At 41.5% G+C, this 26,177-nt stretch overlaps 1 protein-coding gene across 8 annotated transcripts; it reads right to left on the bottom strand.

Moving 5' to 3' along the window:
- Positions 1–18,557: 18,557 nt before the first annotated feature.
- Positions 18,558–25,946, bottom strand: LOC124466294 (protein ALP1-like). Of its 8 annotated transcripts, none has more exons than XR_006955911.1 (5): positions 25,787–25,946; positions 23,670–23,740; positions 23,401–23,566; positions 19,729–19,803; positions 18,558–19,233 (listed from the first exon to the last, which is right to left on the bottom strand). XR_006955911.1 is itself a non-coding variant. In XM_047018083.1 (5 exons), exons 4-5 carry the CDS (start codon positions 22,632–22,634, stop codon positions 21,491–21,493), a joined length of 1,023 nt encoding a protein of 340 aa, XP_046874039.1. In that variant the 5' UTR covers positions 22,635–23,566; positions 23,670–23,740; positions 25,636–25,684; positions 25,787–25,946; the 3' UTR covers positions 20,594–21,490. The 8 variants fall into 8 exon arrangements, 3 of the variants coding, with proteins under 3 accessions (XP_046874039.1, XP_046874038.1, XP_046874040.1); XR_006955910.1 differs by having other exon boundaries at positions 18,962–19,233; positions 19,729–19,942; XR_006955912.1 differs by having other exon boundaries at positions 18,962–19,233; positions 19,729–19,831.
- Positions 25,947–26,177: the final 231 nt, after the last annotated feature.

Raw genomic sequence — 26,177 nt, 5'->3', positions numbered from 1 at the left:
TGCAAAAGCACTGTGTGACAGCTGTCCTGAGTCTCCCAGTTTACCTCCAGCCCCACTGGTTCAGGTGAAGCTATTACTAAACAGCATTCCACCACGTTAGAGATTGCTTCTAGTTTCTTTAGTGGGTCAAAACCTCTCAGTCCTACATTACCCACAAGCCAGCTGGGCTTAGCAACCTCACAGTGCCTGGTGACGGTATGCTGGACAGAGGTGAACCATGTTCAGTATCCATAACTTCACGGTGACAGCCATGCTGTTTTGAATTGTGAGTGAACTGTTTTGCTGACCAACTTGGATCTGAGCAATAAAGAGCCTTTTAAAAATGTGGTGTCCTCTTGAGTTTTTTAAATTTACTGATAAAATATTATGTCCAGCTCAATATAATTTAATTCCAAGAGATAAATCTCTTCAATGCAATTCTTCAACACTATTAAACCATGAAATATACTGTATTAAAGTAAATGTCTTAAATACTGGCCTCAGCAGTACTTAAATGGTATAAAAGTTCATTGCAATCAACATAAAACTGATTAAAGAATATATGTAGAAAATGCATGACTGTGTTGACAATTACAAAATCGCATGTCAGAACAAATGGATTTGGATAAATGAAAGAACTCAAACAGGTCAATACCAAGAAAATTCTACAAGTTTTAATTTTAAACCACTAGTGTACTAGGTGTAATGCAAGACTGAGTCCTCAATTGTCAAATATTTCAACTCACTTATTCGGCTGGCCTGCCAAAATACTGGATAAAATAAATTGTATTTAGGAAATTTACATTCATTTTGAATGTTGAGAAGCAGTTCATTGAGAATAATAACATTTTTCAAATGGCTCTTTGTGAGGCACTTACAAACCTAATTACAGCAGAACTTTTACAGTAATCATTCTGAATGTGCTGGTTTCTCTTCATTGTTCCATTAAAGCTCTTTAAAACGCGACTTTCTGTCCTCATCACAGCTGACATTTGAATGTCTCTTGATTGTCAGGAAAATCTTGTTAAACTTTAGCCGGGTCCTAACCAGACCCTCGTACATTTCATTTGTACAGAGGGTCTGGGATGTCTCGATTGACAAACGTTAACTTCCTTGAAGGCGGGTCCTCTGTTGAAGTTTAAAACTATTGGATCCGCCCAGAGCCACTCTGATTTGCCATAACCAATCGCAAGCCAACTCCTTCACCACTACTGTAACGGAGCTAGCTGCCGTAGCTGGAAAATCAAACTTTTCCCGAACCCCGTGGGGAGGAGGGCCACAACATCATGGCCACCAACAAACCTCAGCAAGGAATGTTCTTGCTCCGGCTTTAACCTATATTCGGCGGCGTTGCCACAACGGCAGAATAAATTTCGCTCGCATCTTTCTCCGCAGCCATTACTGAACTACACAAACAAGTGCAGGACATTAACGTCATCGTTCTCAGCCACTCCCTCTGTTCGCTGATTGGACCTACAAAAAATGTGTTTCTAGAAACCGAATTCAGAACCGACATCCCAGACTTAGTACAGAAGCAAAATCCAAATTGAGCGGAAGTACGTAGGAGGGCAGAGCCAGGCTAGTTAAACTTTGACCCTCTTCGCAAATGTATACAGTACCAGTCAACTCTTGACTGGTACTGTTGAATACATATTCAACAGGCATTTTATAGTTTTGATAAGTGATTCTGCAATCATTCCGAAACACTCTTAAATCCACAACCATTGCTGACCATGTTCTCAAAGACGTACAGCTCTCTTACATACGCGCCAGTCAAAAAGACATCTGACAGACACACCAGCCATAAAGAACTCTGACATAAACAGCAGTCATAAAGACCAGGCCACAAACCAGACAGAACCCCTTCACACCCTCACTGGGTCTTCAGCTTGTCCATGGCAGTGACATTGTGCTGGCTCCCGTCCAGATTAAGGCGGTGCTGGTGGTAGCATCGGATCAGAGCCCCAGGTACCAGCGCCACACAGGCTATGGCCAGCAGCTGCAGAAGCCTGGCCCAGGAGAACAGGTCATCCAGGGAGGACACCTCCGACAGCATGGCACCCATCTGCACACAGATGAAGTTGTATGGGATCAGCCATAAGAGAGACACAGATACAAACACACGTCGTGAGGACGGGACATCAGTCTAGCAGCTCGTCGTTGTCCTGGTCCTCAAAATTAAAAACCATCAAGTGTAAGCTCGCTTCTTAAAAGAGGTCACTGTTCAGTCATTAGTTTAAAGGGGCGATTGATTGCAAAACCGATTTTACCTTGTCCTAGTTGAATAACGACAGTTCAATGGGTAAAATGAACATACAGTGTATATCAAAGGCCATTGACACCTCTTTCCTATGCAAATCTCAAAAAGAAAATTTGGCTGTAAAACGCTAGCTTTTCAACAAAGCCACCGGTGTGACGTATGACGGGGGACCGCCCTTTTTTGCTCTGGTCTATATCTTTGTCACGCCCCAAAATTTACATCCAGACCAGCCCGAGGTAGCGTCTATCTCCGATACTAGTTTAGCTGCACGCTGCTCTGTGTAGGCTACTTATAAGGAATTACAAAGAAGAACGTTTTGAATTATAACAAGGATATTGAAAATGGACCACGGTCGTAAATGCTGTGTTCCAGGCTGTACAGGGAAGGCTAACACTGACAGTCTTCCAAAAGAGCCAAACATTCGACAGGCATGGCTGCTGTTGTCTATGAGAAGATCCTGGCGAAGTTCGACACTCAATCATTCATTTGCTCTGAACATTTCACCCAAGACAGTTTTGACAACCTTGAACAATTTCAAGCAGAATTTGCTTGGAAGCTGAACCTGGAAAGAGGTGCTGTTCCGACCGTATGCTCATTGCAACCGCAAGCTATAAGGACAGTATGATGTTGTGCTAACAGTTATTAGCAATGCTAACGTTTCCTGTATATAGCATACCAGGTAGAATGCTAAATACTTTTCTACACACATCAAATGACTCTGGCTAGACTAGCTGTAGTCGGCATTAGAAGGGAAGCTTCCTAAAAAATTGCCAGAAAAAGAACAGCAGTCTGGCTTATTGCTAACGCCTGTCTAGATAATCTATTCGAAAGAACTGGAGAAAGGCAGGTGCTAGATACAGGATACGTTAACATTGCTACTAACTGTTACTAGTAACACCTAGACTGTAGGCATGTAAACTAGTTTAGCTTGCTAACGCAAGAGCATAGGTAGAATGTGTGATAATTTAGCCTAGTTTATTGGCAATGGGGCTAACGTTGATTCATGTTCCTGACTGTGTTTCATTCAAATAAATAACCTGTGTAATGTAAATCTACAATTCACGATGCATGTTTGTCCCGATCTTTGTCATGTTATTTTTCAGCAAGATATCTAGAGCTAGCTAACCATATCGTAGAATCACGATATGGTTTGGTTGCTAAGCTGTAGCCTAACGTTCCACCCAACGCTAAGTCAATCCAGTTTGCTTCAACAACAGAAGTGGAAACAAGTAATGTTATCATTTCAAATGATATGTAGTCAATCTGTTGAAAACAGTGTTGTGTAGACACAATGGATTTATTTGCGCGTTTTTATTTAAAGTCTCCAACTTCGGTGTTTCAGCGAGTGCTGCTGTTGGCCGTGTTGCGTTTTTGCTCCCCAGCTTTACTCGTTGAAAACAAACCAATCAGCGCGCAGCTTATCTAAATATTAATGAGCATACCATAAAAGGAGAAAAGCTAGTGTTTTTTCCTGGGAACATTTCAGATGATCTATCAGGGGGCATAGAACAGCACCCGGGCCATTTTCAACCCAACCAATGTTACATACCCTATTCGGAGACCTTAAGGAACATTTACATTTATGCATTTAGCAGACGCTTTTATACAAAGGGACTTCCAAGAGAGAGCTTTACAAAAGAGCATAGGTCACTGATCATAACAACGAGGTAGTCCCAAACATTGCAAGCAGCCAAAACATGAAGCATACATTGTGAAAAAACTAAACAAGTGCTAAAAGGGAAGACCCATAAGAGCATGCAGTTATACAAGTTACAAATTAAAACAACATGAACCACAAAAACAAGTGCAGGACTGTACCTGTAGAAGAACAAGCAATAGTAAAATATTTCACACCGAGTACATGACTTAACTTCGTTATAACTAACCTACAAGAGCAACAAGTCACTCAATAAGAGTCATTGTGATCCTGGAGGAAACTAACAACAGGTCCAGCCAAGCATTCCTAAGTGCCGTTGTACTCCCGGAACAAGTGCGTCTTGAGCCTTTTCTTGAAGGTGGGGAGATAGTTAGTGTCCCTGATGGAGGTGGGGAGCTGGTTCCACCATTGGGGGACCAGGCAGGAGAAGAGCTTGTGTTGGGACCTGGCAGTCTTGAGCGGTGGGACCACCAGGCGGTTGTCTGAGGAAGACCGTAGGTGACGGGTGGGGGTGTAAGGTTGCAGGAGAGACTTGATGTAGTCGGGTGCTGTCCCGTTCACTGCTCGGAAAGTCAGTACCAGGGTCTTGAATCTGATACGGGCGTTGATGGGTAGCCAGTGGAGAGAGATTAAGAGCGGGGTAACATGGGAGGGTCTGGGTAGATTGCAGACCAGGCGTGCCGCTGCGCTCTGAATCCTCTGAAGAGGGCGGGTTGCGCATGCTGGTAGACCGGCGAGCAGCGAGTTGCAGTAGTCCAACTTGGAGAGGACTAGTGCTTGGACAAGCAGCTGGGTGGAGTGCTCAGACAGGTATCTCCTGATCTTCCGGATGTTGTAGAGGGTGAATCTACACGACCGGGAGACAGCAGCAATGTGGGCCGTGAGGGAGAGCTCATCATCCATGGTAACCCCAAGGTTCCTGGCAGAGGATGAAGGGGTCACCGTCGCGGATCCCAGGGTGATTGAGAGGTCGTGGGAGATGGAGGGTTTGGCCGGGATGATGAGAAGTTCTGTTTTGGCGAGGTTCAGCTGGAGGTGGTGCTCGGTCATCCAGGCGGAGATGTCTGCGAGGCAGGCCTCAATCCTAGCTGAGATCCCCGGATCGGTCGGGGGGAACGACAGGTACAGCTGCGTGACGTCAGCGTAGCAGTGGTAGGAGAAGCCACCACAGCCAGTTTAAATTAAACAGTAACATCAATATTATTTATTAAAATGTTATGTAATGTACAATAATATTTTTCCATGGGAAGATTGAACTTCATGTTGTTTAATTGTAACTTGTTTCGTAACATGTTCTTATGGTCCTTCCCTTTGGGACTGTTTTTTCACAATGTATGCTTCATGTTTTGGCTACCCGCAATGTTGGGGCTATCTCGTTGTTATGATCAGAGACCTATGCACTTTTGTAAAGCTCTCTCTTGGAAGTAACTTTGGATAAAAGCGTCTGCTAAATGCATAAAAAAATATATATTGGGGTGGCAGCATTTTTTATTGGGGTGGCAGCTGCCACCCCTTGCCACCCCTTGGATCCGCCACTGCAGTGAACTAGCCAAATATATGGAAACATTTTATGATGTAGGCCGAAAATGAGCTTGAAAGACCAGTATTCGCCACTGCTCCCAAGTCAACTTTGAATTATACACGTCTAATGGTATTAACATAACACATTAAGATAAAGCATGGACAACTATTGCGCACAACCACCATAGGCATAGCTAGCTAGTTTCAGAAATGACAACCTCTTGTTCTTCAGAACTAACGTTACACCGTCTTTGTCACTTTCTCTATCAACCTTGGTGGTTGTTGATTAACGTTAAGGAAACACAGTATATCCATAGCCTAATTCTCTCTAGATCAGGTGTTTTCAACTGGTTTTGTCCCAGGGACCACCATTCTTACTAGAAAGTAATTCGCGGCCCACTGATGTGCCTGCGAGCGCGTGCCTACGTGTGTGTGTGTGCATGTGGATAGAAGGAAGTTTTAACATTTGGTTTTCCATGTTGCTTTTATTTAAAAACCTCCAACAAATCTAGATATATCTACTTAAAAACCTCCAACAATATACATAGAATCTGAAAAATTGAAATATGTGTATGTGAGATTCTTACGGAGCCCCTAAAGGAACATGAATTTTTTTTTTTTTTTTAAATAATTCTGAAAGGTTCTGGTGCGCACGAGATCCTTTCTGGTGCGCACGAAAAAGTATCTTCTCAGACACTACTTGTAGGCGAGGTGGAGGCTCGAAAACCACATTATTTGGTGGCCGTTGGATCACCAATAAAAACTGTGCGAGTTGCAGCATATTGCTGCTGCCATCAACTGTGCCAGCGATACCCCGAGTCGAGATACAATTTCAAAACAAAAGCGTTTTGTTATGAACAGTATTAAAGTTTGAAATGATAACGAGGACGTAAAGTGTTGCGATTGCGCCGGGGCTTATAACTGTACTTCCAATTTTTGACTTGATGATATATGCACATTATTAAATACATATATTTAGTTATACACTGTGTTCTGCAGTTATCTAAAGGTAGGATGTATGATGTTATCCTGTATTCCATGCAGTCAGGGCATCTCCTGCAACCACAGTGGACCATGTGATGTTGAGACCGCCACGTTTATAAATGAGAGCCCTGCTCAAGACGGGTGTATCCCTTGTGCCAAAACAGACAACACAACTTCAAAATTCGTTTTTAATGTCTTTCTAGATAATATAGTGGTGGCGACTCGCAAGCAAACGTCCTTAAAAGTAATTTCTACGCATGTAACAGCAGATCTAATGCACGCTTCTGTGCATGCGGTATCCACCAGATACTTAAGCGTGGTAACGAGTACGTTTCTCGTGAGCACCAGAAAGTTTCTTGTGCGCACGAGAAACTTTCGTTTTTTTTTGTGCTTTTTTTAAATGTTTTTTTTTTTCTTCATGTCCCTTTAGGGGCTCTAGATTCTGAACACAAAATATAAATAACATAAAAAAATCTAGAAAAATCTGTGTAGCGAATTCATATATATTTTTTAATCAATGGTGGACTGATCAACATAGGCTCATGTTGCAGACCCCCTGCAATGCCGCCGCGGATTACCAGGGGGACGCGGACCCCCGGTTGAAAACCCCTGTTCTAGATCAGTGTTTTTCTGGGTCGCAACCGTTTTGAAACGGATTGAAAAATTGGGGGATGAAAATTGGGTCGGCAAATATGTTTTCATACTTATTGTCATAAGCAGTCCTCGAAGTGGGCCGGTACTCACTGGTACGCAGTACCGGCACTTCTACATTTTACTCTTAAGCGTACCGGCACTTTTGCTTGCGTACCGCTACTTATCTCATGTAGCCGGCCCGGTACTCTAACACTGAGAGAGAAAGCGTCAGCGTCAGAGATTTGTAATAACCCTATCACTAGGTCACTTACCTTAGATCTTGACAAATCACGTAAAGGCAAGCAGTTGGCCCACCCTATCAGAAGTTTTCTAGTTCGAAAAAGCTGTCTGATGCCTGCGTAAGTGCGTAACAGATTTTTCACTGCTGAAACCTAGAAACTGAAAAAGTGCGTTGAGTTTCGGAGTTTGTAAGTCATTATGTTAGCCTGGCTTCAGAAAGGTACTAAAAGAACGTGTGTGCCAGAGCCAGACACGTCAACAGAGGTCCAAGTCCAACCAGAAACATTGGGTACGAATCATGAGCTTCAAACTTGTTTAAATAAATACATACATATGCATGGCCGCGGGAACTAGGGGTGCTGAGGCACCACCTGACAGCACGAGAGTTTAAAATGATATGACTTGAAAATCCACCACCGCGGCACAGCCATAGTGGACTGGCCATCGGGAGCACCGGGAGAAGAATAACGATGGAAAACCAGGCTAAGAAACGTAAGGGTGGGGCTGAAAAATTTAGACAAAAAGAAATCACCTACACTAGACAATGTTTTACCAATGAAAAACCGCTATGTTTATTTTACATAAAGCTCAAAAACTGTTTTGCGCTCAAATGAAGGCCCCAAATTTTTGCTCTCGCGCTAGGCTGTAAAAAACTCCCCTTATATTTTTTTGCTGAAATCCACCCTGAATCCACCCTTCTGCTGGGATCAGAATGATCTTGATATTTGGGATCAAAGGTATCCCAATCCTACTAAAAAGTTATGAACAACACATATTGAAGGTTTGATCCAGATGAAAACCAAGATTGGATTATGTGATCTAATCCAATTTCTAGTGCTGCCAAACGATTAAAATATTTAAGCGCGATTAATCGCATTAATGTCATAGTTAACTCGCGATTAATCGCAATGAATCGCACATTTTTTTTAATTCTTAATGTCCCTTGATTTCTTTTTGTCCAATAATTTTTTCTAATTTTAATCAACATGGAATCAACATGGAAAAGTGGATCGGATTGCTTGGTGCAAATGTTTTTTTTATTGAAAACAACATTGCAATCGTCTGACTTTGACGAGGGGGTGGAGAATTCGCATCAGCTGTGAGCTTGGCCATGAAGTGGCATTTCAGACTGGACGTCCCCAGCTGTGCGTGCACCTATCAGTCTGCCTCTATCACCAGATTCGTCACAAAGTCACAAACATATTACTGGCGATTTTCCAGTCAGATCTCATATTTGCTGCGGCAAATATGAAAGTAGGCCTATGGGCTACGTGCGCACTACATTAGACTACCATTCGCAAGAAAATTAATGGAGACAAAATAAAACATTTGCAGGCTCGCTTGGGGGTTAGTTGTTTTGGTATGGAACGCCGACAGGGTCATATGTACGTGTAATTTAAACGCGTATTTTTGATTGGACACGCGTTTAGGAAGCGCCTGCAGCTGTTTCATAAGCGGCTGCAGCCGTAAATGTGCAGGCGAAAGTTACACATGAATGTACGCGTTAGTTAAGGCTTGCAGGCGTTAAATAAACGCCTGTATATTTACACGTGCATTTGCAAGCGTTAAATAAACGCGTGCATATTTACACGTGCAATTGCAGGCGTTAAAAAAAAGCCTGAACGCCTGTTCGGACCAATTCAATTGTCAGGGCAGGCTTTATACGATGATGGACAGATGATCAACAGTAACGTAATCAACAACGTCACCAAAGAGCGCTTGGGTTGAAATTGTTTTCAACAAACAACATATTACGTTGCTCTGATTGGTTGTAGGTCTATCCAATTGAGCGAAGAGGCATTTGTTTTACGAGCTCGGTTGACACACGCCCCATAGTCACAGCCCAACGGAGAGTTTTCAGACTCATATTCTGACTAGAATTATGAGTATGTCAACGTCAGGCTATGTGCGGATAGCTTTTGTATGTTTGTTTTTAGCAAATGGATTGCTACTGTGATACTTCTGCCTTGCTAGCTAGCCAGTAACCGACTAGTCTAGAATGTTGGATAAAGACTAGCTATTTGCGTTTCGTTTTTATCCGTGAAAGCTGCCATGTTAAGGCTGGACAGTCCATATCCAACTATCTCTGTCCCCTAGTTAGCAACATCTCAAACGCTATCAGGTAGCTCACTTGTTTATCAACTAGAGCAAGAACTGACATATGTGGATAAGAATAGTTTCATGATGTTGCTGCTACTTTGGTTATGGATACAGTAGTAGCACCTTGGAATATACGTGCTTATATTGGCCGGGTTTCCCAGATTCGTTAAGAAGCTCTTAACGCTAAGATCTTCTTAGGAACGTTCTAAGAGCGTTCTAGAGCGCTCTTAGAACGTTCTTAATACGCTCTTAGCGTTAAGAGCTTCTTAACGAATCTGGGAAACCCGGCCATTGACAGTCCAATGTTATGTTTGTTGTGATTTCAGGTGGAGGATAGTCATCCATGGTGGCATTGATGGTTACAGCTGCCTTCTGTTTCTCCACGCTCCCAGCAACAAGTGCAGTATTACTAAATGCTGAGGCCAGTCAGTCCGTCCAGGCTTAGAACAGGATCTGGTAGACGCTAGATTTCTGTGATTGCCACCTATTGAATTGGATAACCACGGACCAGAACAAGATAATCAATATTTTCCTGCAGTAGTGAATGTAGGTTATGGCTTGACATTAAATTATAACGAGAAGAAGAAGTGAATGTAGCTTGTTTCATAACAAGATGGGTTGATGGAGTGATATGGAGGGGTGATTGTCATTTTTTGTTTACTAATTGTTAAACATAAACAATGTCTATCAATGAAGTCCCCAGGCCAGGTCCAGACATGAGGACCCCAGTCCCCAGGCCAGGTCCAGACATGATGCCCGATCCCGGGAGGCTTCTAGTCCCCAGGCCAGGTCCAGACATGAGGACCTGTCAAATACAATTCTTGCTGGACTGTGTAGATTTGAATATAGTCAAAGATGGCGGTTTCAATACAATTTATTTAGACTATACAATTACATAAACAAAGCTTTGCTGATCAGTCTCAGCGAAGGAGGTGCCATCCACACAGGTCGTTCGCAGGAGTGATGGCCAACCATCACACATGCACTGCCTTATATAAACTTTAGATCAAATGGCATTCTATAAGGTCAATCAATCAATGTAGCAAACTCTGTGATTGGCTAACTCAACTTAGTGACAGTTTGAAACAATACCAAGTGTCCCAAAGTTCTTTAATGTGGCATCTCTCTCCAGGGCAGTAGATAATAAAGCCACAGGAGTTGACCAGTCAAATGGTCAACTGTCCTTTATGTGTCACGCCTCCGTACTCTGCGCAACCTGCAAGGAGGCTGCGCTCTGCTTCCCCTGAGTTTTGATTATTGATTTCACCTGTTGCTTGTTTGACCCATTTTAGTTTCCTATTTAAACCCCAGTGTTTAGTAGCTTCCTTGCGAAGTCTTACTTGTTTCTTGCCTCGTCAGTCTGAGCCTTGTTACTCTGTTTTTGTCAGTTTTGCCGATCGACCACTTGCCTGTCTTTTGACCAAGAATTATAATTACCTATATTGCCCTGTTTGCCTGTGTACCGAATTTTGCCTGTTCCTGGACTACCCCGTTGAAATAAAAGCCTCTGCCCCTGGATCCGAGTCGGTCTTGGTTACAGTGTGACCATCTTCAAACAATACTTTCAATTAACACAAACAATGAAACAGGACACAGTCCTTCTAGCCAAAGTTCAGGGCAACTGTCTCATTGACCCCTTACAGTGACCAGAGGACCGAAGGCCATATAAAATGCTTCACCCATCCCCCAGGGCCAGCTGCCCACAGAGCCATCAGCACCTCACATTCCTTTGAACTCAACTTAATTATCTTCCCTTCCTGTCTCTTACCAATGAACATAGAAGATTATAGATTTCATACACATACATCTATGCATATGACCAACATTTCTACAACAGACCCCAGTCCTTAGGCCAGGTCCAGACATGATGCCCGATCCCGGGAGGCTCCCAGTCCCCAGGCCAGGTCCAGACATGATGCCCGATCACGGCACAGTGATCTCAGCAGCCCCCCTTATCACAGGCATGGTGAGTTGTTGGCTGTGTTCACATTACGCTTAATTTGGATTATTTTACATTTAAATTTTACATTTTGCTATTCAGGTGGTGAATCGTGGTGAATCACGAACGAATGCAAGGATTCACACCAACGAATGCAGGGATTTGTAACTTTTGTTTGTCAGGTTGCAAACGAATGTAATAGGGTCATTTATTTGTGAATCGCGTTACATTTGAGAATCACGAAATACATTTGTGAATCGTGTTACGTTTGTTTGAATCGTGTTATGTTTGTATGAATCGTGTTACGTTTGTTTGGATCGTGTTAAGTTTGTTTGAATCGTGTTGCGTTTGTTTGTTTGAATTATGAAACTAATCTAACTCCATACTTGTGTTGTCTTGTCTTAAGAATGTCAGTGCCCAGTCTAACCTTGTGTTGTTCTGTGTACCTGACAAATAAAAGACTTGAACTTGAACTTGTTGGAGCAGGAGAAAAAAGCATTTACGATGCGATGGACGTCACTGACGCTTATTTAAGGCAGGTCTTGGAGACATCTACTAAAGCTGAGCATTTTGGAAACTCAGGTGATGGTCTCCAGTAAGCCGGAAACTGATTTCCCGAATTTTGGCTACAGCGGAAGTTCGTCAGTACGATTGTGCACAGAGCCCATTGCATAATTCATTAAGAACACCCTTTGAAACAAGAAAACCCCTTTGAAACAAGCTACTGTAACAACATTGTCACTGGCAGTATTTCAGATGGAATTGCGATTCAAATAGTACCGTCTCCTAACTGAAAATAAACCCCCCAAAACGAAAATAAGTTCGATATTAATTTAGGGGACATGGCTAATTAAAAAGCAGTTTGCTAGGGGCAAGCTAGCTGCTGTTGCTATCCACACTTCACTGATTGTTTGAAAGCGCCGGAAATGAGAACGTTTCTTTTGTAATGGATAATGTATAGAACGCCGGTCATTATTGGGAAAATAAACCCCTTCAGGGCGAAACAAAACGCTTCGCGTCAGGGTGCTGTTCGCCCTGTCGGGGCTTATTTTCCCAATAATGACCGGCGTTCTATACATTATCCCGCTTATTACACGGCTACTTGCCAACAAAAATAACTTAACACAGTGTGTCTTTTTACAATGTATTTCTTACCATTCGTATTGTTGATCAGCAGAGAAATAGTTCGCTAAATACGTTGAACTTCATAGACTTTGAACATTCTTTAGGCTTCAAATCAGCTGACGTCGCCAAGCAACAGAGTACGCTGGGGTTGAAAAGTTACCGGACTACTTGCGGAGTGCTACGAAAGACGTGAATCCAAGGCAAAAAGGCCACTTCCCTTGACAGCTGTCAAATATGCATAGCAACGGTCAAATATGAGAAAATTGCTCAAATTACAAAGACTTTGACGACCTAAATCAAACATCCGAGATTTCAGTTCCACTCGAAATCGCCTTCTCAACAAAGCCAAATGGTTGGGATTTTTTGGGGTGGGATTTTTCACTGGTAATCCAAGCTCCAATTTTTGTGCTAGAACGTCTCTATCACGTTCTAGCGACGTATCCATGCGTCGTTGCTAACGTGTGTTGACGTGGTGACGTAGCTAGCACAGATTACCCTTCGTCGAATAAAGGCACTTTGTCGCCACAAAATCGTTGTAACCTCCTAAACTGTGCCACGGAACGTAAATCCGAATAGAAGCAACGCAATCGCTACCAAGACGAAACTTTTGACACCACCGTTGTCTATGTAGTCCAAATATTGACTGAGCCTTAGGGGCGCGAAAATAAACAATAAATAATAAATAATATATATGTGAGATAACAATGGTTTGTGCTCGCCGAAGGCAAGCAAAACCCAATAAAAGTTCACAACCAAATGCATTGTGAGATTATAGACCAGCAGGAGATAAGTAAAGGGATGAAAAGAGGACCACCCTAGGGGACACATATCAACTAGTGTAAAGGGTTTATTGCATGTGTAATGTTGTTCCTACATTTATCCTTCACATTAATTTAATGTATTTTTCTTTAGGCTCTTCACCAACAGCCTCATGTCCAAATTTTTTTTGAAGGGCAAGAGGAAAAGGGGGAAACACCCTTTAAAGGGAACAAAGCTTTATAGAGCAATACAAGGTAAGCAGAATACTCAACTTTTTTGTTGTTGTTGCAAAACTTTTCTCAATAGTAATTTTTATGTAATAGTCCTGTGTGTCTCCAAGCACAGAGCCAGCTTTTGTAAATAGCACTAAGCACAACAGGCTGATAAAACACAACATTCTAATGCACACATTAAAGGGTCTAAGCTTTCTCAAAAAGGACAGTCTGCTTAGTCCCTTTTTGTAGACAGCTTAAGTGTTACAGTTATCAACTGCTGAGATGGCTTTGTATTAATCCAGTATTATTCTAAATAATTTCTATTTTTGTGCTTGTGTAGAAGGGCTCATGAAATTCGATTCTGCGGCCACTGAGGAATACGCGCCGCAAAGACGTGGAGGATTTACCATGCCTAGATGAGCCCTACAGGACTCAAGAGTTCAATTCTATGAATTTGTAATTATTCATTCATAATTCTCACTGTACATTGTATTTTTGAATAAAAATCGATATGGTGGTATTGAATTGTGATTTATTGGTATGTGAATAAGTTGAATGTTTCCAGAGGGCGGAGGACATGTTTTCTGTACCATGTGTTAATTTTCTGTAGCTTTGTTTGGCTCAGCAGCTAGTTTGAACTAGAAATTCATTACACATTTGAGAGCGTCTCTGTCTGCTACTGAGACAATCAAATTGAGTTTATGGAAAATGATCTAGTCCCATTTCAGAAGGTGGCCTACTGTTCCAGATAATTTCCCTAAAACTCCATTCGATTGGCAGCACCTGATAACTGTAACTGCATACAAAGGTGAAATTGAAAGTGAAACATGAGATTACAATTATAGAAGTAGTATAAAAATGACGTCTGAAATTAGTCTAAATTCGATGTTGAAAAGACGTCCACAAACGACCATATTTGGACTATAATTAGCCCTTATACTGAGGTCCCAATGAAGTCAACATTAGACGTGCAGACGTCCAAAAAATCACGTCGTCTGGCGTTACAAAACTATCGAAGGCCGATTGTGCCAAAACGTCTGAACTCTCGTTCGGACGTGTACAGACGTCAAAAATTGACGTCTGTACACGTCCGTTTTTGACGTCTGTACACGTTTTGACGTCTGTACACGGCCGTTTTTGACGTTTGTACACGTCAAAAAAGGGGAGGGGAAACCAAATAACGATTATTGCAAGAGAGAAAACCTGTCCACACTCAAACAATCTTGATTGAACTAAGGTTAGGAAATAGGCTAATATAAATTGGCAGTGAAATTATCAACAACTGTAGGCTATTTTGTAAGTTACTGAAAACATTATTACGTTTGTATACTATATCATATTCACATTTCAAAAAAGGTATACATTTAAGTTCGTTAAAATTCCCACTAGATGGCAGTGTGAGTGCAAAAATAGTAAGGGCAGAGCCTCTGGTCAATGTGATGGGTATACCCCAAGGATAAATTGTGGCGCAACAGCAAGCAAAATAATATTACAATAAAACAGGTTAGGAATACACAGGGTTGAAGACAGCTGGACAGTCCACAGAGAAGCCTTATTCAAGAAATAAAACACGTAATACCCATGGCAATATACAAGTAATATCCAACACAGGGAATGTAAAATATACTTTTAATGTAATTGAGAGTAAATGAAAATGTACGGGGTCTGTTTTTTTCCCCAGGATAGGGATGGAAACTTAGCAGTAGTAGTGGTTCCCAACCCTGGTCCTCAGGGCACCCTGTCCTGCATGTTTGAGATGTTTCCCTGCTCCAACACACCTGATTCAAATGAATGGTTATAAGCAGGCTTCTGCAGAGCTAGATAACGACCCATTCATTTGAATCAGGTGTGTTGGAGCAGGGAAACATCTTAAACATGCAGGACAGGTCTATAGAGGATAGAGACTTGTGTTATGCTGGGTACACACAAAAATATTTTTAAAATCTTTTAAGATTTTTAAAATGTGAGACCACAAACATGAGGACAAGAAAATCCTAAATGTAACCTTTTTGATCCTATAGTGTGTGGTGTTTGTCCTCGGGGTTCCCCTCACACATCATGATTTCGGAGCGGCTCCGACGTTCTTCCGAGCAAGTTCGGCCACTCTTAACACACCTCACATCAAGGGAAAATCTGACAAAATAATCTGTAGATAATCGGGACATAACCTAGGATTGGCGGGACATTACCTAGGATTGTCGGAAGGGGGAAATCGGCCCACAATCAGCCCAATTATCTTGTGGTGTATACCCAGCATTAGTCAGAGCATGTTTGACCGGAGTTGTAAATTAGTGGAGCAAGGAACAGAGTGCCATTAATTAAACCTGAGCAAGGAGTGCACATTATTAATGGCCCAGATAATGTGATCAGATTTAATCTCCATGCTGCTATGTTGCATTGCCTGAGCAGCACCTTTGGCCAGAAATCTGGTGCATTCCTTTGCCTATTTTGTAGGCTATTGAATGTTTGAATCCCCCCGACCATACATGGGGCATAGCGCACACATTTCTTTTTTCACTCATACTTTGGTGGTTGTAAAATTTCAGCATAATACTTTTTCATGCCAAAACTAATCTTTATATAGGCTATGGTTGCATTCATCCCTGTTCCCAAATCGAGGTTCATCATTTTTGTAAAATGAATGACACTGAATAGTTTGCCATGAAATGCTTGTTTTGTTGACTACGAAAACAAATTGTAGGCTTATGTGTTGCAACAGCAATAATTGGGAGCTAAATCAGTTGTCAATTATTCAATTAACATGTGTAGGCTTCAGAGTCGCATATTTATGCATAAAGTTGAACACATTGTTTATGAAATGTCTAAAGTTGGCCAATTTAGATTATGTAGGCCTACCTAAATATTCTAACCCAAGGGGGTTAGTATAGCCTATTATGCAGTGTACATAATGCACTGTATATTTAAACATCAGTTCTCTGCTTTTTTTTTTTACTGTCGGAGGCCGAACACACCACAAAACAAGGCTACAGCTAAATATAGGCTATTGACTTGACTAGGAATGAATCAGCCTACGCACTATAGAGGCTTAATTATTATTATTATAACATGTATATATTACATATTTCCGGTACAGCTAGAGCTCGCCTTTCTCTACCCAGAAGACGGACTGGCCAGGTTCCCAAATGCAAACACGTGCGCACTGGTGCTATACTTACCTGTGGGTGAGACTTATGACACCTTTAAAAGGTGTAGCTTGGAATAGGTTAGAATAGGTTCTGCAGATCAGTTTGGGGAGGACTAAATATAGTCGTAAATTAATTTTATTTTACATGAACACGTGTTTTGTTTTGTTTAAATGTATGGATTTCGAAGGCGTGATACTCATCTTCGAATGTTATGTATGTGATCTGCTGATCCGTTGGGAGGGCTGAATATTGTTTGTCCTACATGAATCTTATTTTCAGTTACATAATGCAATAACATTAAACACACACAAAATTGTATATGGTCTGCTCATCTTTATTACATTGACGTGATTGAGACTGTTTACTCATTCCAAGGCCTACTGACAATGTGATTACAACAGTTAAATTATGTGTGTGTGAACTGTATTTAAGAAAGGACATTGAGGACCTGGGGCCTGTTCCATAAAGGCCGCTCAAAAAAGCTAGAATTAAAGTCCTAAACCAGACTTGAATAAGTTTGATTAGTCAAGCGAGGCTTAAGCGGTTCCATAAAGGCCAATTTCAGCTCACGCAGTCCTACTAATGCAAGTCAGATTTAAGTAGTCAAGCTAATTGCGCGTGCACTCTATTCTTAAGCAGCCCGAGAGGTAAAACATGGATCATACAATTCACCACGGCAAAAGCAATGCACACGGCCACGTGACTTCTTCCAGAAAGAACGTTCCCTTTAAATCGTGTACAATGACAGCTCCCTCATCCACATCCACCGCTTCATTCAAAATAAAATGACACGCCATGATTGACGTTGTGAACGACTGACTACGTAGGTCAAGCACATTTTTAGACCTTCGTCGATTAAAAAACACCCTCTAAACAAATCTAAATTGACTTTTTTGACATCGTATAAAATAAATAGCCTACTATTAATCAAAACATTATCCAGTAGCCTAACTTTTTAACATGAGTTTTGTGTCGGGGAAATGGAGGGCGGATTTACGTTTGTTTTGCAATTGTAGGCTACTGTAAAAAATTATATTGCTATAATTATACTCGGATCATTTAGATTGAGATATAGGCCCATGCCTGATGTCTAAACATTTGAAATCACAAACTAACATCCATACGTTTAACGGCTATACCTATCAAAGCATTGTTCATCATTGTTTAATGCATTAGGCTAAATAGCCTATGTAGGCTATTTACGTTGATTTTCTATCAATGTTGAACATATTGAACTGATGAGAATAAGAAAATTTGAATATAGGCTACGTGGTAAATCATCGTTTTCCCGTTGGGTCAGTGGTACAGGAACGTCTGGTTAAGCACCAAGTCACGCTAAGCCTGACAGTTAGTCTGACCCTGACCAGACTAGCTTCGCAGCCTAAGTTGCCATAGTAACCGAGTTCAAACTACATTGAGCTAGCTTTATGGAACCGAATGAACAAGAAATGAGTCCAACTAACTGACGTAAGTCTGGCTTATTCGGTAAACTCACTTTATGGAACAGGCCCTCAAATCAGTTCCCAAACTGGTTATCTCTACCCAAACAATTTGTGTGTTGCGTGAGATGTTTCAACTATTCGTCACTTGGTTGAAATTGGTTTAGGGAAACCACAACTCTTTGTAGCCAGTCAAAGGAAAGTGCAGCCGCCCCTTGGTCAGCCACCCCCTGGAACTGGCTGCTCCAAATATACCTTGGATACCAGTGTGATGTTGCAACTGTTGTGTAAGACAACCTTGCACAAAAAATTGATATGGTGACGTGTATCTGGCAGTTCTCAGGTCACGTTTTATACGAGGCAGGTAAACAAAGTGAAGAGCCCAAAGATGCCTTTCGTTGTTGGCAATAATGATTCCTTCATTTTCTACATAGATATGTAAACAAGGAGTGCTAGACATCCGTTTCAAGTCTTATTGTCAGGTACACAGAACACCACAAAGTCAGACTGGGCACTGACATTTTTGGGACAAGACAATGCAAAGCAACCTGGCATAACATAATAAGTACTTAGATTACATTTATGATAAGCTAAAAAAAAGATAAATTATAAACCTCCTAAATATACAAAATAGTATACAATATATTAGACCTCTAATACAGATAATGACCTATACTAACCTTACACCTATACTTACGTAAGACAAGTGGGGTAACGTTAGTGCAATATTGCTGATAGTGCAACCAGTAGCTGAAAGTGACAGGGTGTAAAGTGACTAGTGAGAAATGCATCAATGTTAAGTGGCTAGTGAGAAATGTCCATGTAAATGGTCATTCAGAAGCCTGCTGGCCCTTGGATAGAAACTGATGTCCAGAAGGCAGCGGGGTAGAGACTGAAAGATGGGTGGTAGCAGTCTTTTAGAATCCTGCCAGCTGTCCTGAGGCATCGTGTGTGGTAGGTGTCCTGTAGGGCTGGGAGCTTCCTGGCGATGATAAACTCAGCAGACCTGACCACACTACGTAGGACCTTGCGTTTTTTTTTGTGGAAGACATCCATGGAGACAAATGGCGTTGTTTCCCCTCCAGTCACATCTGACTCTGGATGGGACACCAAACTGGGCGACTGCTTCCGAAAACAGGTCCATTACAATGTCACTTCTGTTGTTGTTTGTAAGCCTTGAGGAAAACCACCAGTTGGCTGAACCCATCGATTCCTCCATGGATTAAAATCCTCCATCTAAGAGATGAAGGAAGGGAAAATAAGATTTCACTTGCACATCTTATTTTATAAATAACAAAAAAAAAATATTAATGGCTTGAATTCAGCTAAAATGATTTGTATACATTTCTGTGCAACATGTTGGGCGTTTAACAGAAAGAAAAGTCCTAACCTCTATTGCAGTGGTTCTCAACCCAGGTCCTCAAGTACCTCCTGTCCTGCACATTTTAGATATTTCCCTGTTCCAACACACCTGATTCAAACGAATGGTTGTTAGCAGGTTTCTGCATAACTAGATAACGACCCATTCATTTGAATCAGGTGTGTTGGAGCAGGGAAACATGTAAAACATGCAGGACAGGGGGTACTTGAGGACCAGGGTTGAGAACCACTGCTCTATTGCATTTATGTGAAGCTGAAAATCTTATTTTAAATTCAAAACTCGTAAAATAATCAGCTTATCATTGGCTAGGGACACAGTTGGGGCAAATTAACAAGTCACAAGCCACTTACTTTATGAGCTTGTGGTTTCCATCAAGATGCCACAGCGAATTTGACCCTGCCACTCGATATATTCTCCTCCGAAGCCTGTGGGACATACTCTGAATAGCAGCACCTTCAGATCAAGTGCATCATCTGGTCTGTGTAGCGACCTCTAAGGCCGCGTTCACACTTGACTTCTTTTTTCAGAAAAAAGCGCTGCTTCAGCACCTTTTTACATGTAACCCTATGGGAAAACGAAAAAGGCGGACACCTTTTTAAAAAAGCGCTGAGCCCGACGCCTTTTTGAGTTCAATTTTCTTAACTTTTCAGAAAAAAGATGGGTGACGTCAAGCGCCTTTTTGACAGCTGACCAATCAGGACGTGGAGAGTAGGTACGAGTGTACCTTCCCTAGTAACCTACCTTAGTTACCGGGGACCCGAAAATAGACCAAGATGGACAAGGTACCGGTCGAACAACTTATAATTGCCGTTTCGTACGCAAACATACAAATAAAAGAGTCCATCTGGGAACAGATCGGTAGGTCTTTGGGGTTTTCTGGTAAGTACTGTACATCGTAAACTGTCATTCATATAGGCCTACTGTAATTCTATATACGATATAGAGCTAATGTAAAATGTAAATATTAATTGATATCGTAACACCACCTATTTCCGCCCCAGCTATTAAACAAGTGACAAACAGTTTTAAACATTTATAGATCGAAAAATCTTTAAACAATCAATCTATACATTGGCGGAGGGTGTCTAGATTACGACTGGTAGCTAACCTGTTTGGATTTCAACTGAAACGTTTGTTCCGTTTTGAGTAGTCTTATGCCAGGTTAATTTTTATCATAGGACTATCATGCAGTAAGAAGTGGAAATATTTGAGAGACAAATACAGGAAGGAGAAGAGCAGGAGAAGGCCAGGAGTGGTGCGGAGGGTGGAGTCAAGAAGAAATGGAAATACCTTGACATTTTAGCATTCCTAGAGCCATATAATCAGGAAAGGGAGATCACCTCCAATTTTGATCTGTCACAGTCAGCAACAGTTTTACCAAATAACATTTGTTCAGAGACCGGACAGGTAATTAAGCAAGCTATTAGGAATGTGTCTTGCAGAAAATCAGTGTTTATGTATGGACCAGGGTGAGAAATGTACTTTAAAAGTAAACTTTTTTTAGGCTGGGGTTAATACATGTATAAACCTGGAAAATGTTAATGTTCTAATAAGTGCTGTCATGGGTTTTATTTTTTATTTTCATACAGGATCATCAAACTGAGGAAACTGTAGATTTAGAGGGTAGCATAATGTCTGAAGTAACCCTAGATAACCCGCCTACCTCACCGACTGGTACACCAAGTCCTCACCTGGACCCTTCACCAAGAGCTACGTGTAGTGGCAGGGGGAAAAGGAAGGCCTCTCCAGAGATGACCCCATACCAAGCCCAAATACTTTCTAGATTAGACCAAGCCCAGAACAAATATACAGAAAACGAACACTATCTCCTCAGTCTAGCACCCACACTTGACCGCCTTGATCCTCGAAAGCAAGCCATGACAAAGCTTCGCTTTCAACAAGCCTTATTTGACATCGAATTCGGAGAGTAATGTATTATATTCTATTTGTTGTTGTAATTATTATTGATTAAATTAAACCTATAATTATATTTACTTTACTTGCTTGTGTGATATTACTTCTTTACAATTGACTATTACTTGCAGTCATTATTGCAATTTACACTGCACCAGATTAATTTGTTCTTTAAATGATAACTCACAAGACCACACCTCAACTGAAGTGGCTTTGAACAGTTAACTGAAGGGAATGTGGGATGTGCAGGGGGCAGTTCTGCCAGGGCACTTGACCAGCTCCAGATGAAAAGTACTCTGTGAACTTGGTCCTCACAGTCATGGCCTCTCTGCTGGCGTTGTTGCTGCCAACCCTGGCAATATTCTGCATTCCAGAAGATGGTTCTGCTGGGCCAGTAGGTGCATCTGGTGAGCCTCCCTGCCGCAGAAAGTTGTGAAGTACACAGGTGGCCTTTACAGCTGACTCGGCCACCTGTGGTGACACACCAAGCACCCTCCGGCATATCCTCCATTGGGCTGCTAGGATGCCGAAGGTACACTCTACCATTCTCCTAGCATGAGAGAGGCGGTAATTAAACACTCGCTTTTCCCCGCTAGTGAGCCCAGGGTAGGGGCGGAGGAGATTTCTCCGCAGGGGGAATGCCTCGTCGGCCAGGAAAACATGAGGAATAGGCCCCAAGTTCTCTGCTCCAGGTAGAAGGGCATCCCCAGGGAGGTTGAGGGTCCCCTGCCGCAGGGCAGACCCAAAGGCAGAGGCAGCTAATGTTCCTCCATCGCTGTTTTTGCCGTAGGCACCGATGTCGACCACCCTGAAGCGGTAATGGGCATCAACTACAGCCAACAGGACGATGGAGAATGTCCCCTTGTAATTGTAATACAAGGAGCCGCTTGATGGAGGTGCCTCAATAACTACATGCTTTCCATCCATTGCACCCACGCAATTAGGAAATGCCCACATGGTTTGAAACTCCTGTGCTATCTTCCTCCACTCAGCCTCAGTGGGAAAAGCCATGAACTCCCCAGACAGGCAGTCCCAAATGGCCTCACACACACTCCTAACTATCCCAGCCACAGTGCTAACTCCCACCCTGAAGTGGAAAGCAATGGACCAGTATGAGTCCCCTGTTGCCAAATACCTAGGAAAAAACATGGTTGTTAAAATGTGTATGACTTTACCCCCTCCTTCACATGGGTTCTCTCTCTCTAACACACAGACACAGTCTCTCTCTCTCCCTCACATTAGTTAATGTTACCCACCTCAAACAAATGCAAAGACGCTCCTCTGGGCTGATTGTCTCCCGGAATTTCGTCTGCATCTTTGAGATGGCTGGTCCAATCCTCATGAGGAGGTCCTCAAACTGGCTCTTGACCAGGTGAAATAATGACTTGAACCTAGCATCGTCTAGGCGGAGCTCCTGGACCAGGTTGCGGAATGCCCCCTGCGACTCCCTACTGCGGAGGATTTCATGCACCCATAAACGGCGCCTTGGCTGTTCAACAACACCCTCCTCCTCAAAAGCCAAGAGCTATAGCAAGTAATTGCGTTTTATTTGCCATGATAGCTGTCACAAAATAACCAACGGAAAACCAACGGAAAATACAATGTATCGCTAGAATGAATGATTCCCGTTGTTAAGGTTACGGAATTCTCGTCAAAAAGGCGCTTGACGTCACCCAGCGCTTTTCTGAAAAGGCGGTCAAAAGGCGCTGAAGGCAGCGCTTTTTTCTGAAAAAATAAGTCAAGTGTGATCGCAGCCTAAAAGATACATTTGTACTGTCTATGGAAGGCAATGTATACATATTAGAATTTAGATTACATTTACACACTTACATTTTTTACATTAATCCCTAGTAGTAACTCTAAACAAAACAATGCGTTTAAGGAACAGTGACAAGTCAGCTATGTGGTACATGCGCATTAGTTTTTTTCTACAAAGATATGGGATATGAGAGAGTTCTATCACAGTATATCAATTTCTTTATGAAATGTATAGAAAGGGGTAATTCTGCAGTGTTTCATGTGCTTTGTAAATAAACAAAATAATTGTGTAGGGCTCAGTGAGAAAGAGGTCAGATTATTCCAATACTAGTCCTTCAATTGACACATACCTTAACCGTGGGTTCACTGTTCTTCTTGAGACACCCAAGATCTCCGCAATCTGTTTAGCAGAGAAGTTAAAGGACAACAACATCTGCAACTGCTCTTGGCCGATTTGGTAAACCGGCCTTCCTCCAGTCTGTCCTCCCATTCGAGGTACGGTGAAACCAGAATCAACTGCAGTTCAAGAGAAAAATGTTAAAGGCATCGTGTTTTGAATCTTGCAGTCATTATTACATACCATTACTACATACCATTTACAAACTGTTAAGGCACTTACCAGCCTGCAAAATGTATTTATATTTTATCTTGACTTGTTGCCAGGATCTTTTTTATCCAGTCATGTTTGTTCTGTATGAACATTAATTGTAGAAATACATTTAGAATCAGACACCGCTTATAGAGATTTGTGTATGGTTGTAAAACATATTCTTACATTGTGAATAAGGGTTTGAAATTAAGCCTAGTCTTTAGGGGAAATTTCCCAAGGAAAATTAATTCCTTCTGCTCACTTTTAAGGCAAAGTGGGATAAATAATAATAAATTGTATTTACATAGTGCTTTACATGGTAGGCTACTCAAAGACACTTTACAGTAAAACCAGCACATTTAGCACATAAACACATATACAGCAATACAACCAATACATAAAACAAGCATATTAAAAGCAATTACAGTGTACAACTTTCTTAGTAAGTAGATATTTTTCAATCATTATGCTTTCAGTCGGTCCGCGATTGTCTGCCAGGCTTTTCTCTCTGTCTAATGACAGCAGCCGTATTTCCTTTTTTACATTTTACATGCTACTGCAATTACATGCAATTTCCGTAATTAGTTGCTGCTTATATCGGGTGAAAAATATGCTGCACGCGTCTTCTCCATTTCTGCATCAGTCAATCTGTGATCGATACCATGGTCTATTTAATAAATCCGTGAAGGTGCATTTATCCCAACTATGTACATCTGGATTGACATAGCTTCACCTTCTCATCCTGGTTTGGCAAACGTGCAACCGAATAAGCCGCGATGAGCGGATCACACTAAATCCAGCTGCGCTTTTTCAGTTATCTTGGATTTCTTTATTCTACTTTTGTGCAACAGCCCCCAGGTTGCTGATGTTGTTGATCGTTGGCTTCCCGAATTAATTCGCTAATAAGCAAAAGCATCTCATCCACCACTTCAGATTGAAGCAGTCGCTCTCTGCTCCAGCGAACGCTCGTCGCCATTATCTCTAACCGGTTAGCATGACAAACTAGAAAAAGCATTTCCTGCTGAAAATGCGTTGGAATGCTGAATTCTGAAATTATTTTTTTAAATGGCTGAAAATACAGAAATGAGAAAATACCTGCAAGCTGAAATTAATTTTAAAAATGTGTGACTCACTCTAAGAGGCAGTGTGGTAGCTGAACTGCATCATCTCACAAAGCTAAGTGCTTAAATACAATGCGGGAAAATAAGTTTGAACGTTGTGAAGCAATCGAAGAAAAAGTTGAATTCCAAGAGGCAGTGTGAAGCTGAACTGCATCATCTATCAAAGCTAAGAGCTTAAATAGCCTACAATGCGGGAGAAGCTGAAAGTTGAACTGTTAAACAGAAGAAGTAGGCTAGCTAGTTGTAACAGGAATATTATAGTTTTAACAGCTTAAAGTAGTTGGGATAGTAATATCAGTAGCAGATGTAGCCTATCATTGAGTGCGTTTACTCGGCTTTCTTAGTAGGATTCAATGTGTTGATTGAATGAAACATACAACATACAGGAAGACACGGCGACACTTTTTTGCAGAAGGATGATGATGCAAGTTTTGTCCGTGGAGCATACAATGATTAATAAAAAAAATCATGTAGACGTGTTTAAGTAATCGCATAACTAATTAGTAATTACACATGTAAACGGAGCAATAATATTATTGGCATAAACCGACAATGGCTATCGGGTTTCTCATAGTCAAGTGAACGCACTCGGTGGCGTAGTAGAACAAAACAGTAGCCTTCTATTAGCATAGTTGTTACTCCTCTCGAGCTAAATCAAAGGCTAAGTCGTTCTTCGTTTTCAACAGACATTTATTCTCCAAAAATGCCGTCAGAACTAAGAAAGTAAAAACAAACTTCAATTACCTTTCTTAAGTGTTTTACACAGAATAAACGAAATGTACATACAACACGTACGAAAATAATAATAGCTTAATTGGCTAATTACACGTTCACATACGAAAGAAAGGCAATTAACACGACAAACACATAACTACCTCATTGGCCTCTCACTCGAGAAGAATAAACTTGGACAACTTCTTCTTTCTAAAAATAAACTTATTTACTTTATTTGTACAGTATGTCGGCTTATTTACTTATGAACTAACGTCACTGTGTCCAAAGGCAATTAACACGACAAACACATACCTCATTGGCCTCTCACTCGAGAAGAATAAACTTGGACAACTTCTTCCTAAAAATAAACTTATTTACTTTATATGTACAGTATGTCGGCTTATTTACTTATGAACTAACGCTATATGGTAGGCTACATGCCACCAGCACAGCACCTCAAGTGTCTCCTTTGAAGTAGTGCACCGACAAACCCATCCTGACAGCAACAATCAACAATACAAAACGTAAAGAAAAATAGGTTCCCACTTATGTTCATGGTTCTACCAAATGACAAGAAATGAACCAGCATACACCAACAGAAAATAAATCTCTCATTCATTCACAACCCATGCGTTGTGGTGCTATTAGTCTTTTAATGAGACGAGTTGACTGAATAGCTTGTCTTGTGTCTCCACTAATCAGC

The sequence above is a fragment of the Hypomesus transpacificus genome, unplaced genomic scaffold, assembly GCF_021917145.1.
Source record: "Hypomesus transpacificus isolate Combined female unplaced genomic scaffold, fHypTra1 scaffold_90, whole genome shotgun sequence".
Taxonomy (NCBI): Eukaryota; Metazoa; Chordata; class Actinopteri; order Osmeriformes; family Osmeridae; genus Hypomesus; species Hypomesus transpacificus.
The sequence above is the reverse complement of the archived record's forward strand: the minus strand, read 5'-3'. Positions and strand labels throughout refer to the sequence as shown.

Coding starts and splice junctions, on each gene's coding strand:
- LOC124466294 (XM_047018083.1), bottom strand. CDS start 22,634: ATGAGGATTGGACCAGCCATCTCAAAGATGCAGACGAAATTCCGGGAG. Junction 22,428..22,548: donor CGTCTTTGCATTTGTTTGAG/GTGGGTAACATT, acceptor GTTTTTTCCTAG/GTATTTGGCAACAGGGGACT.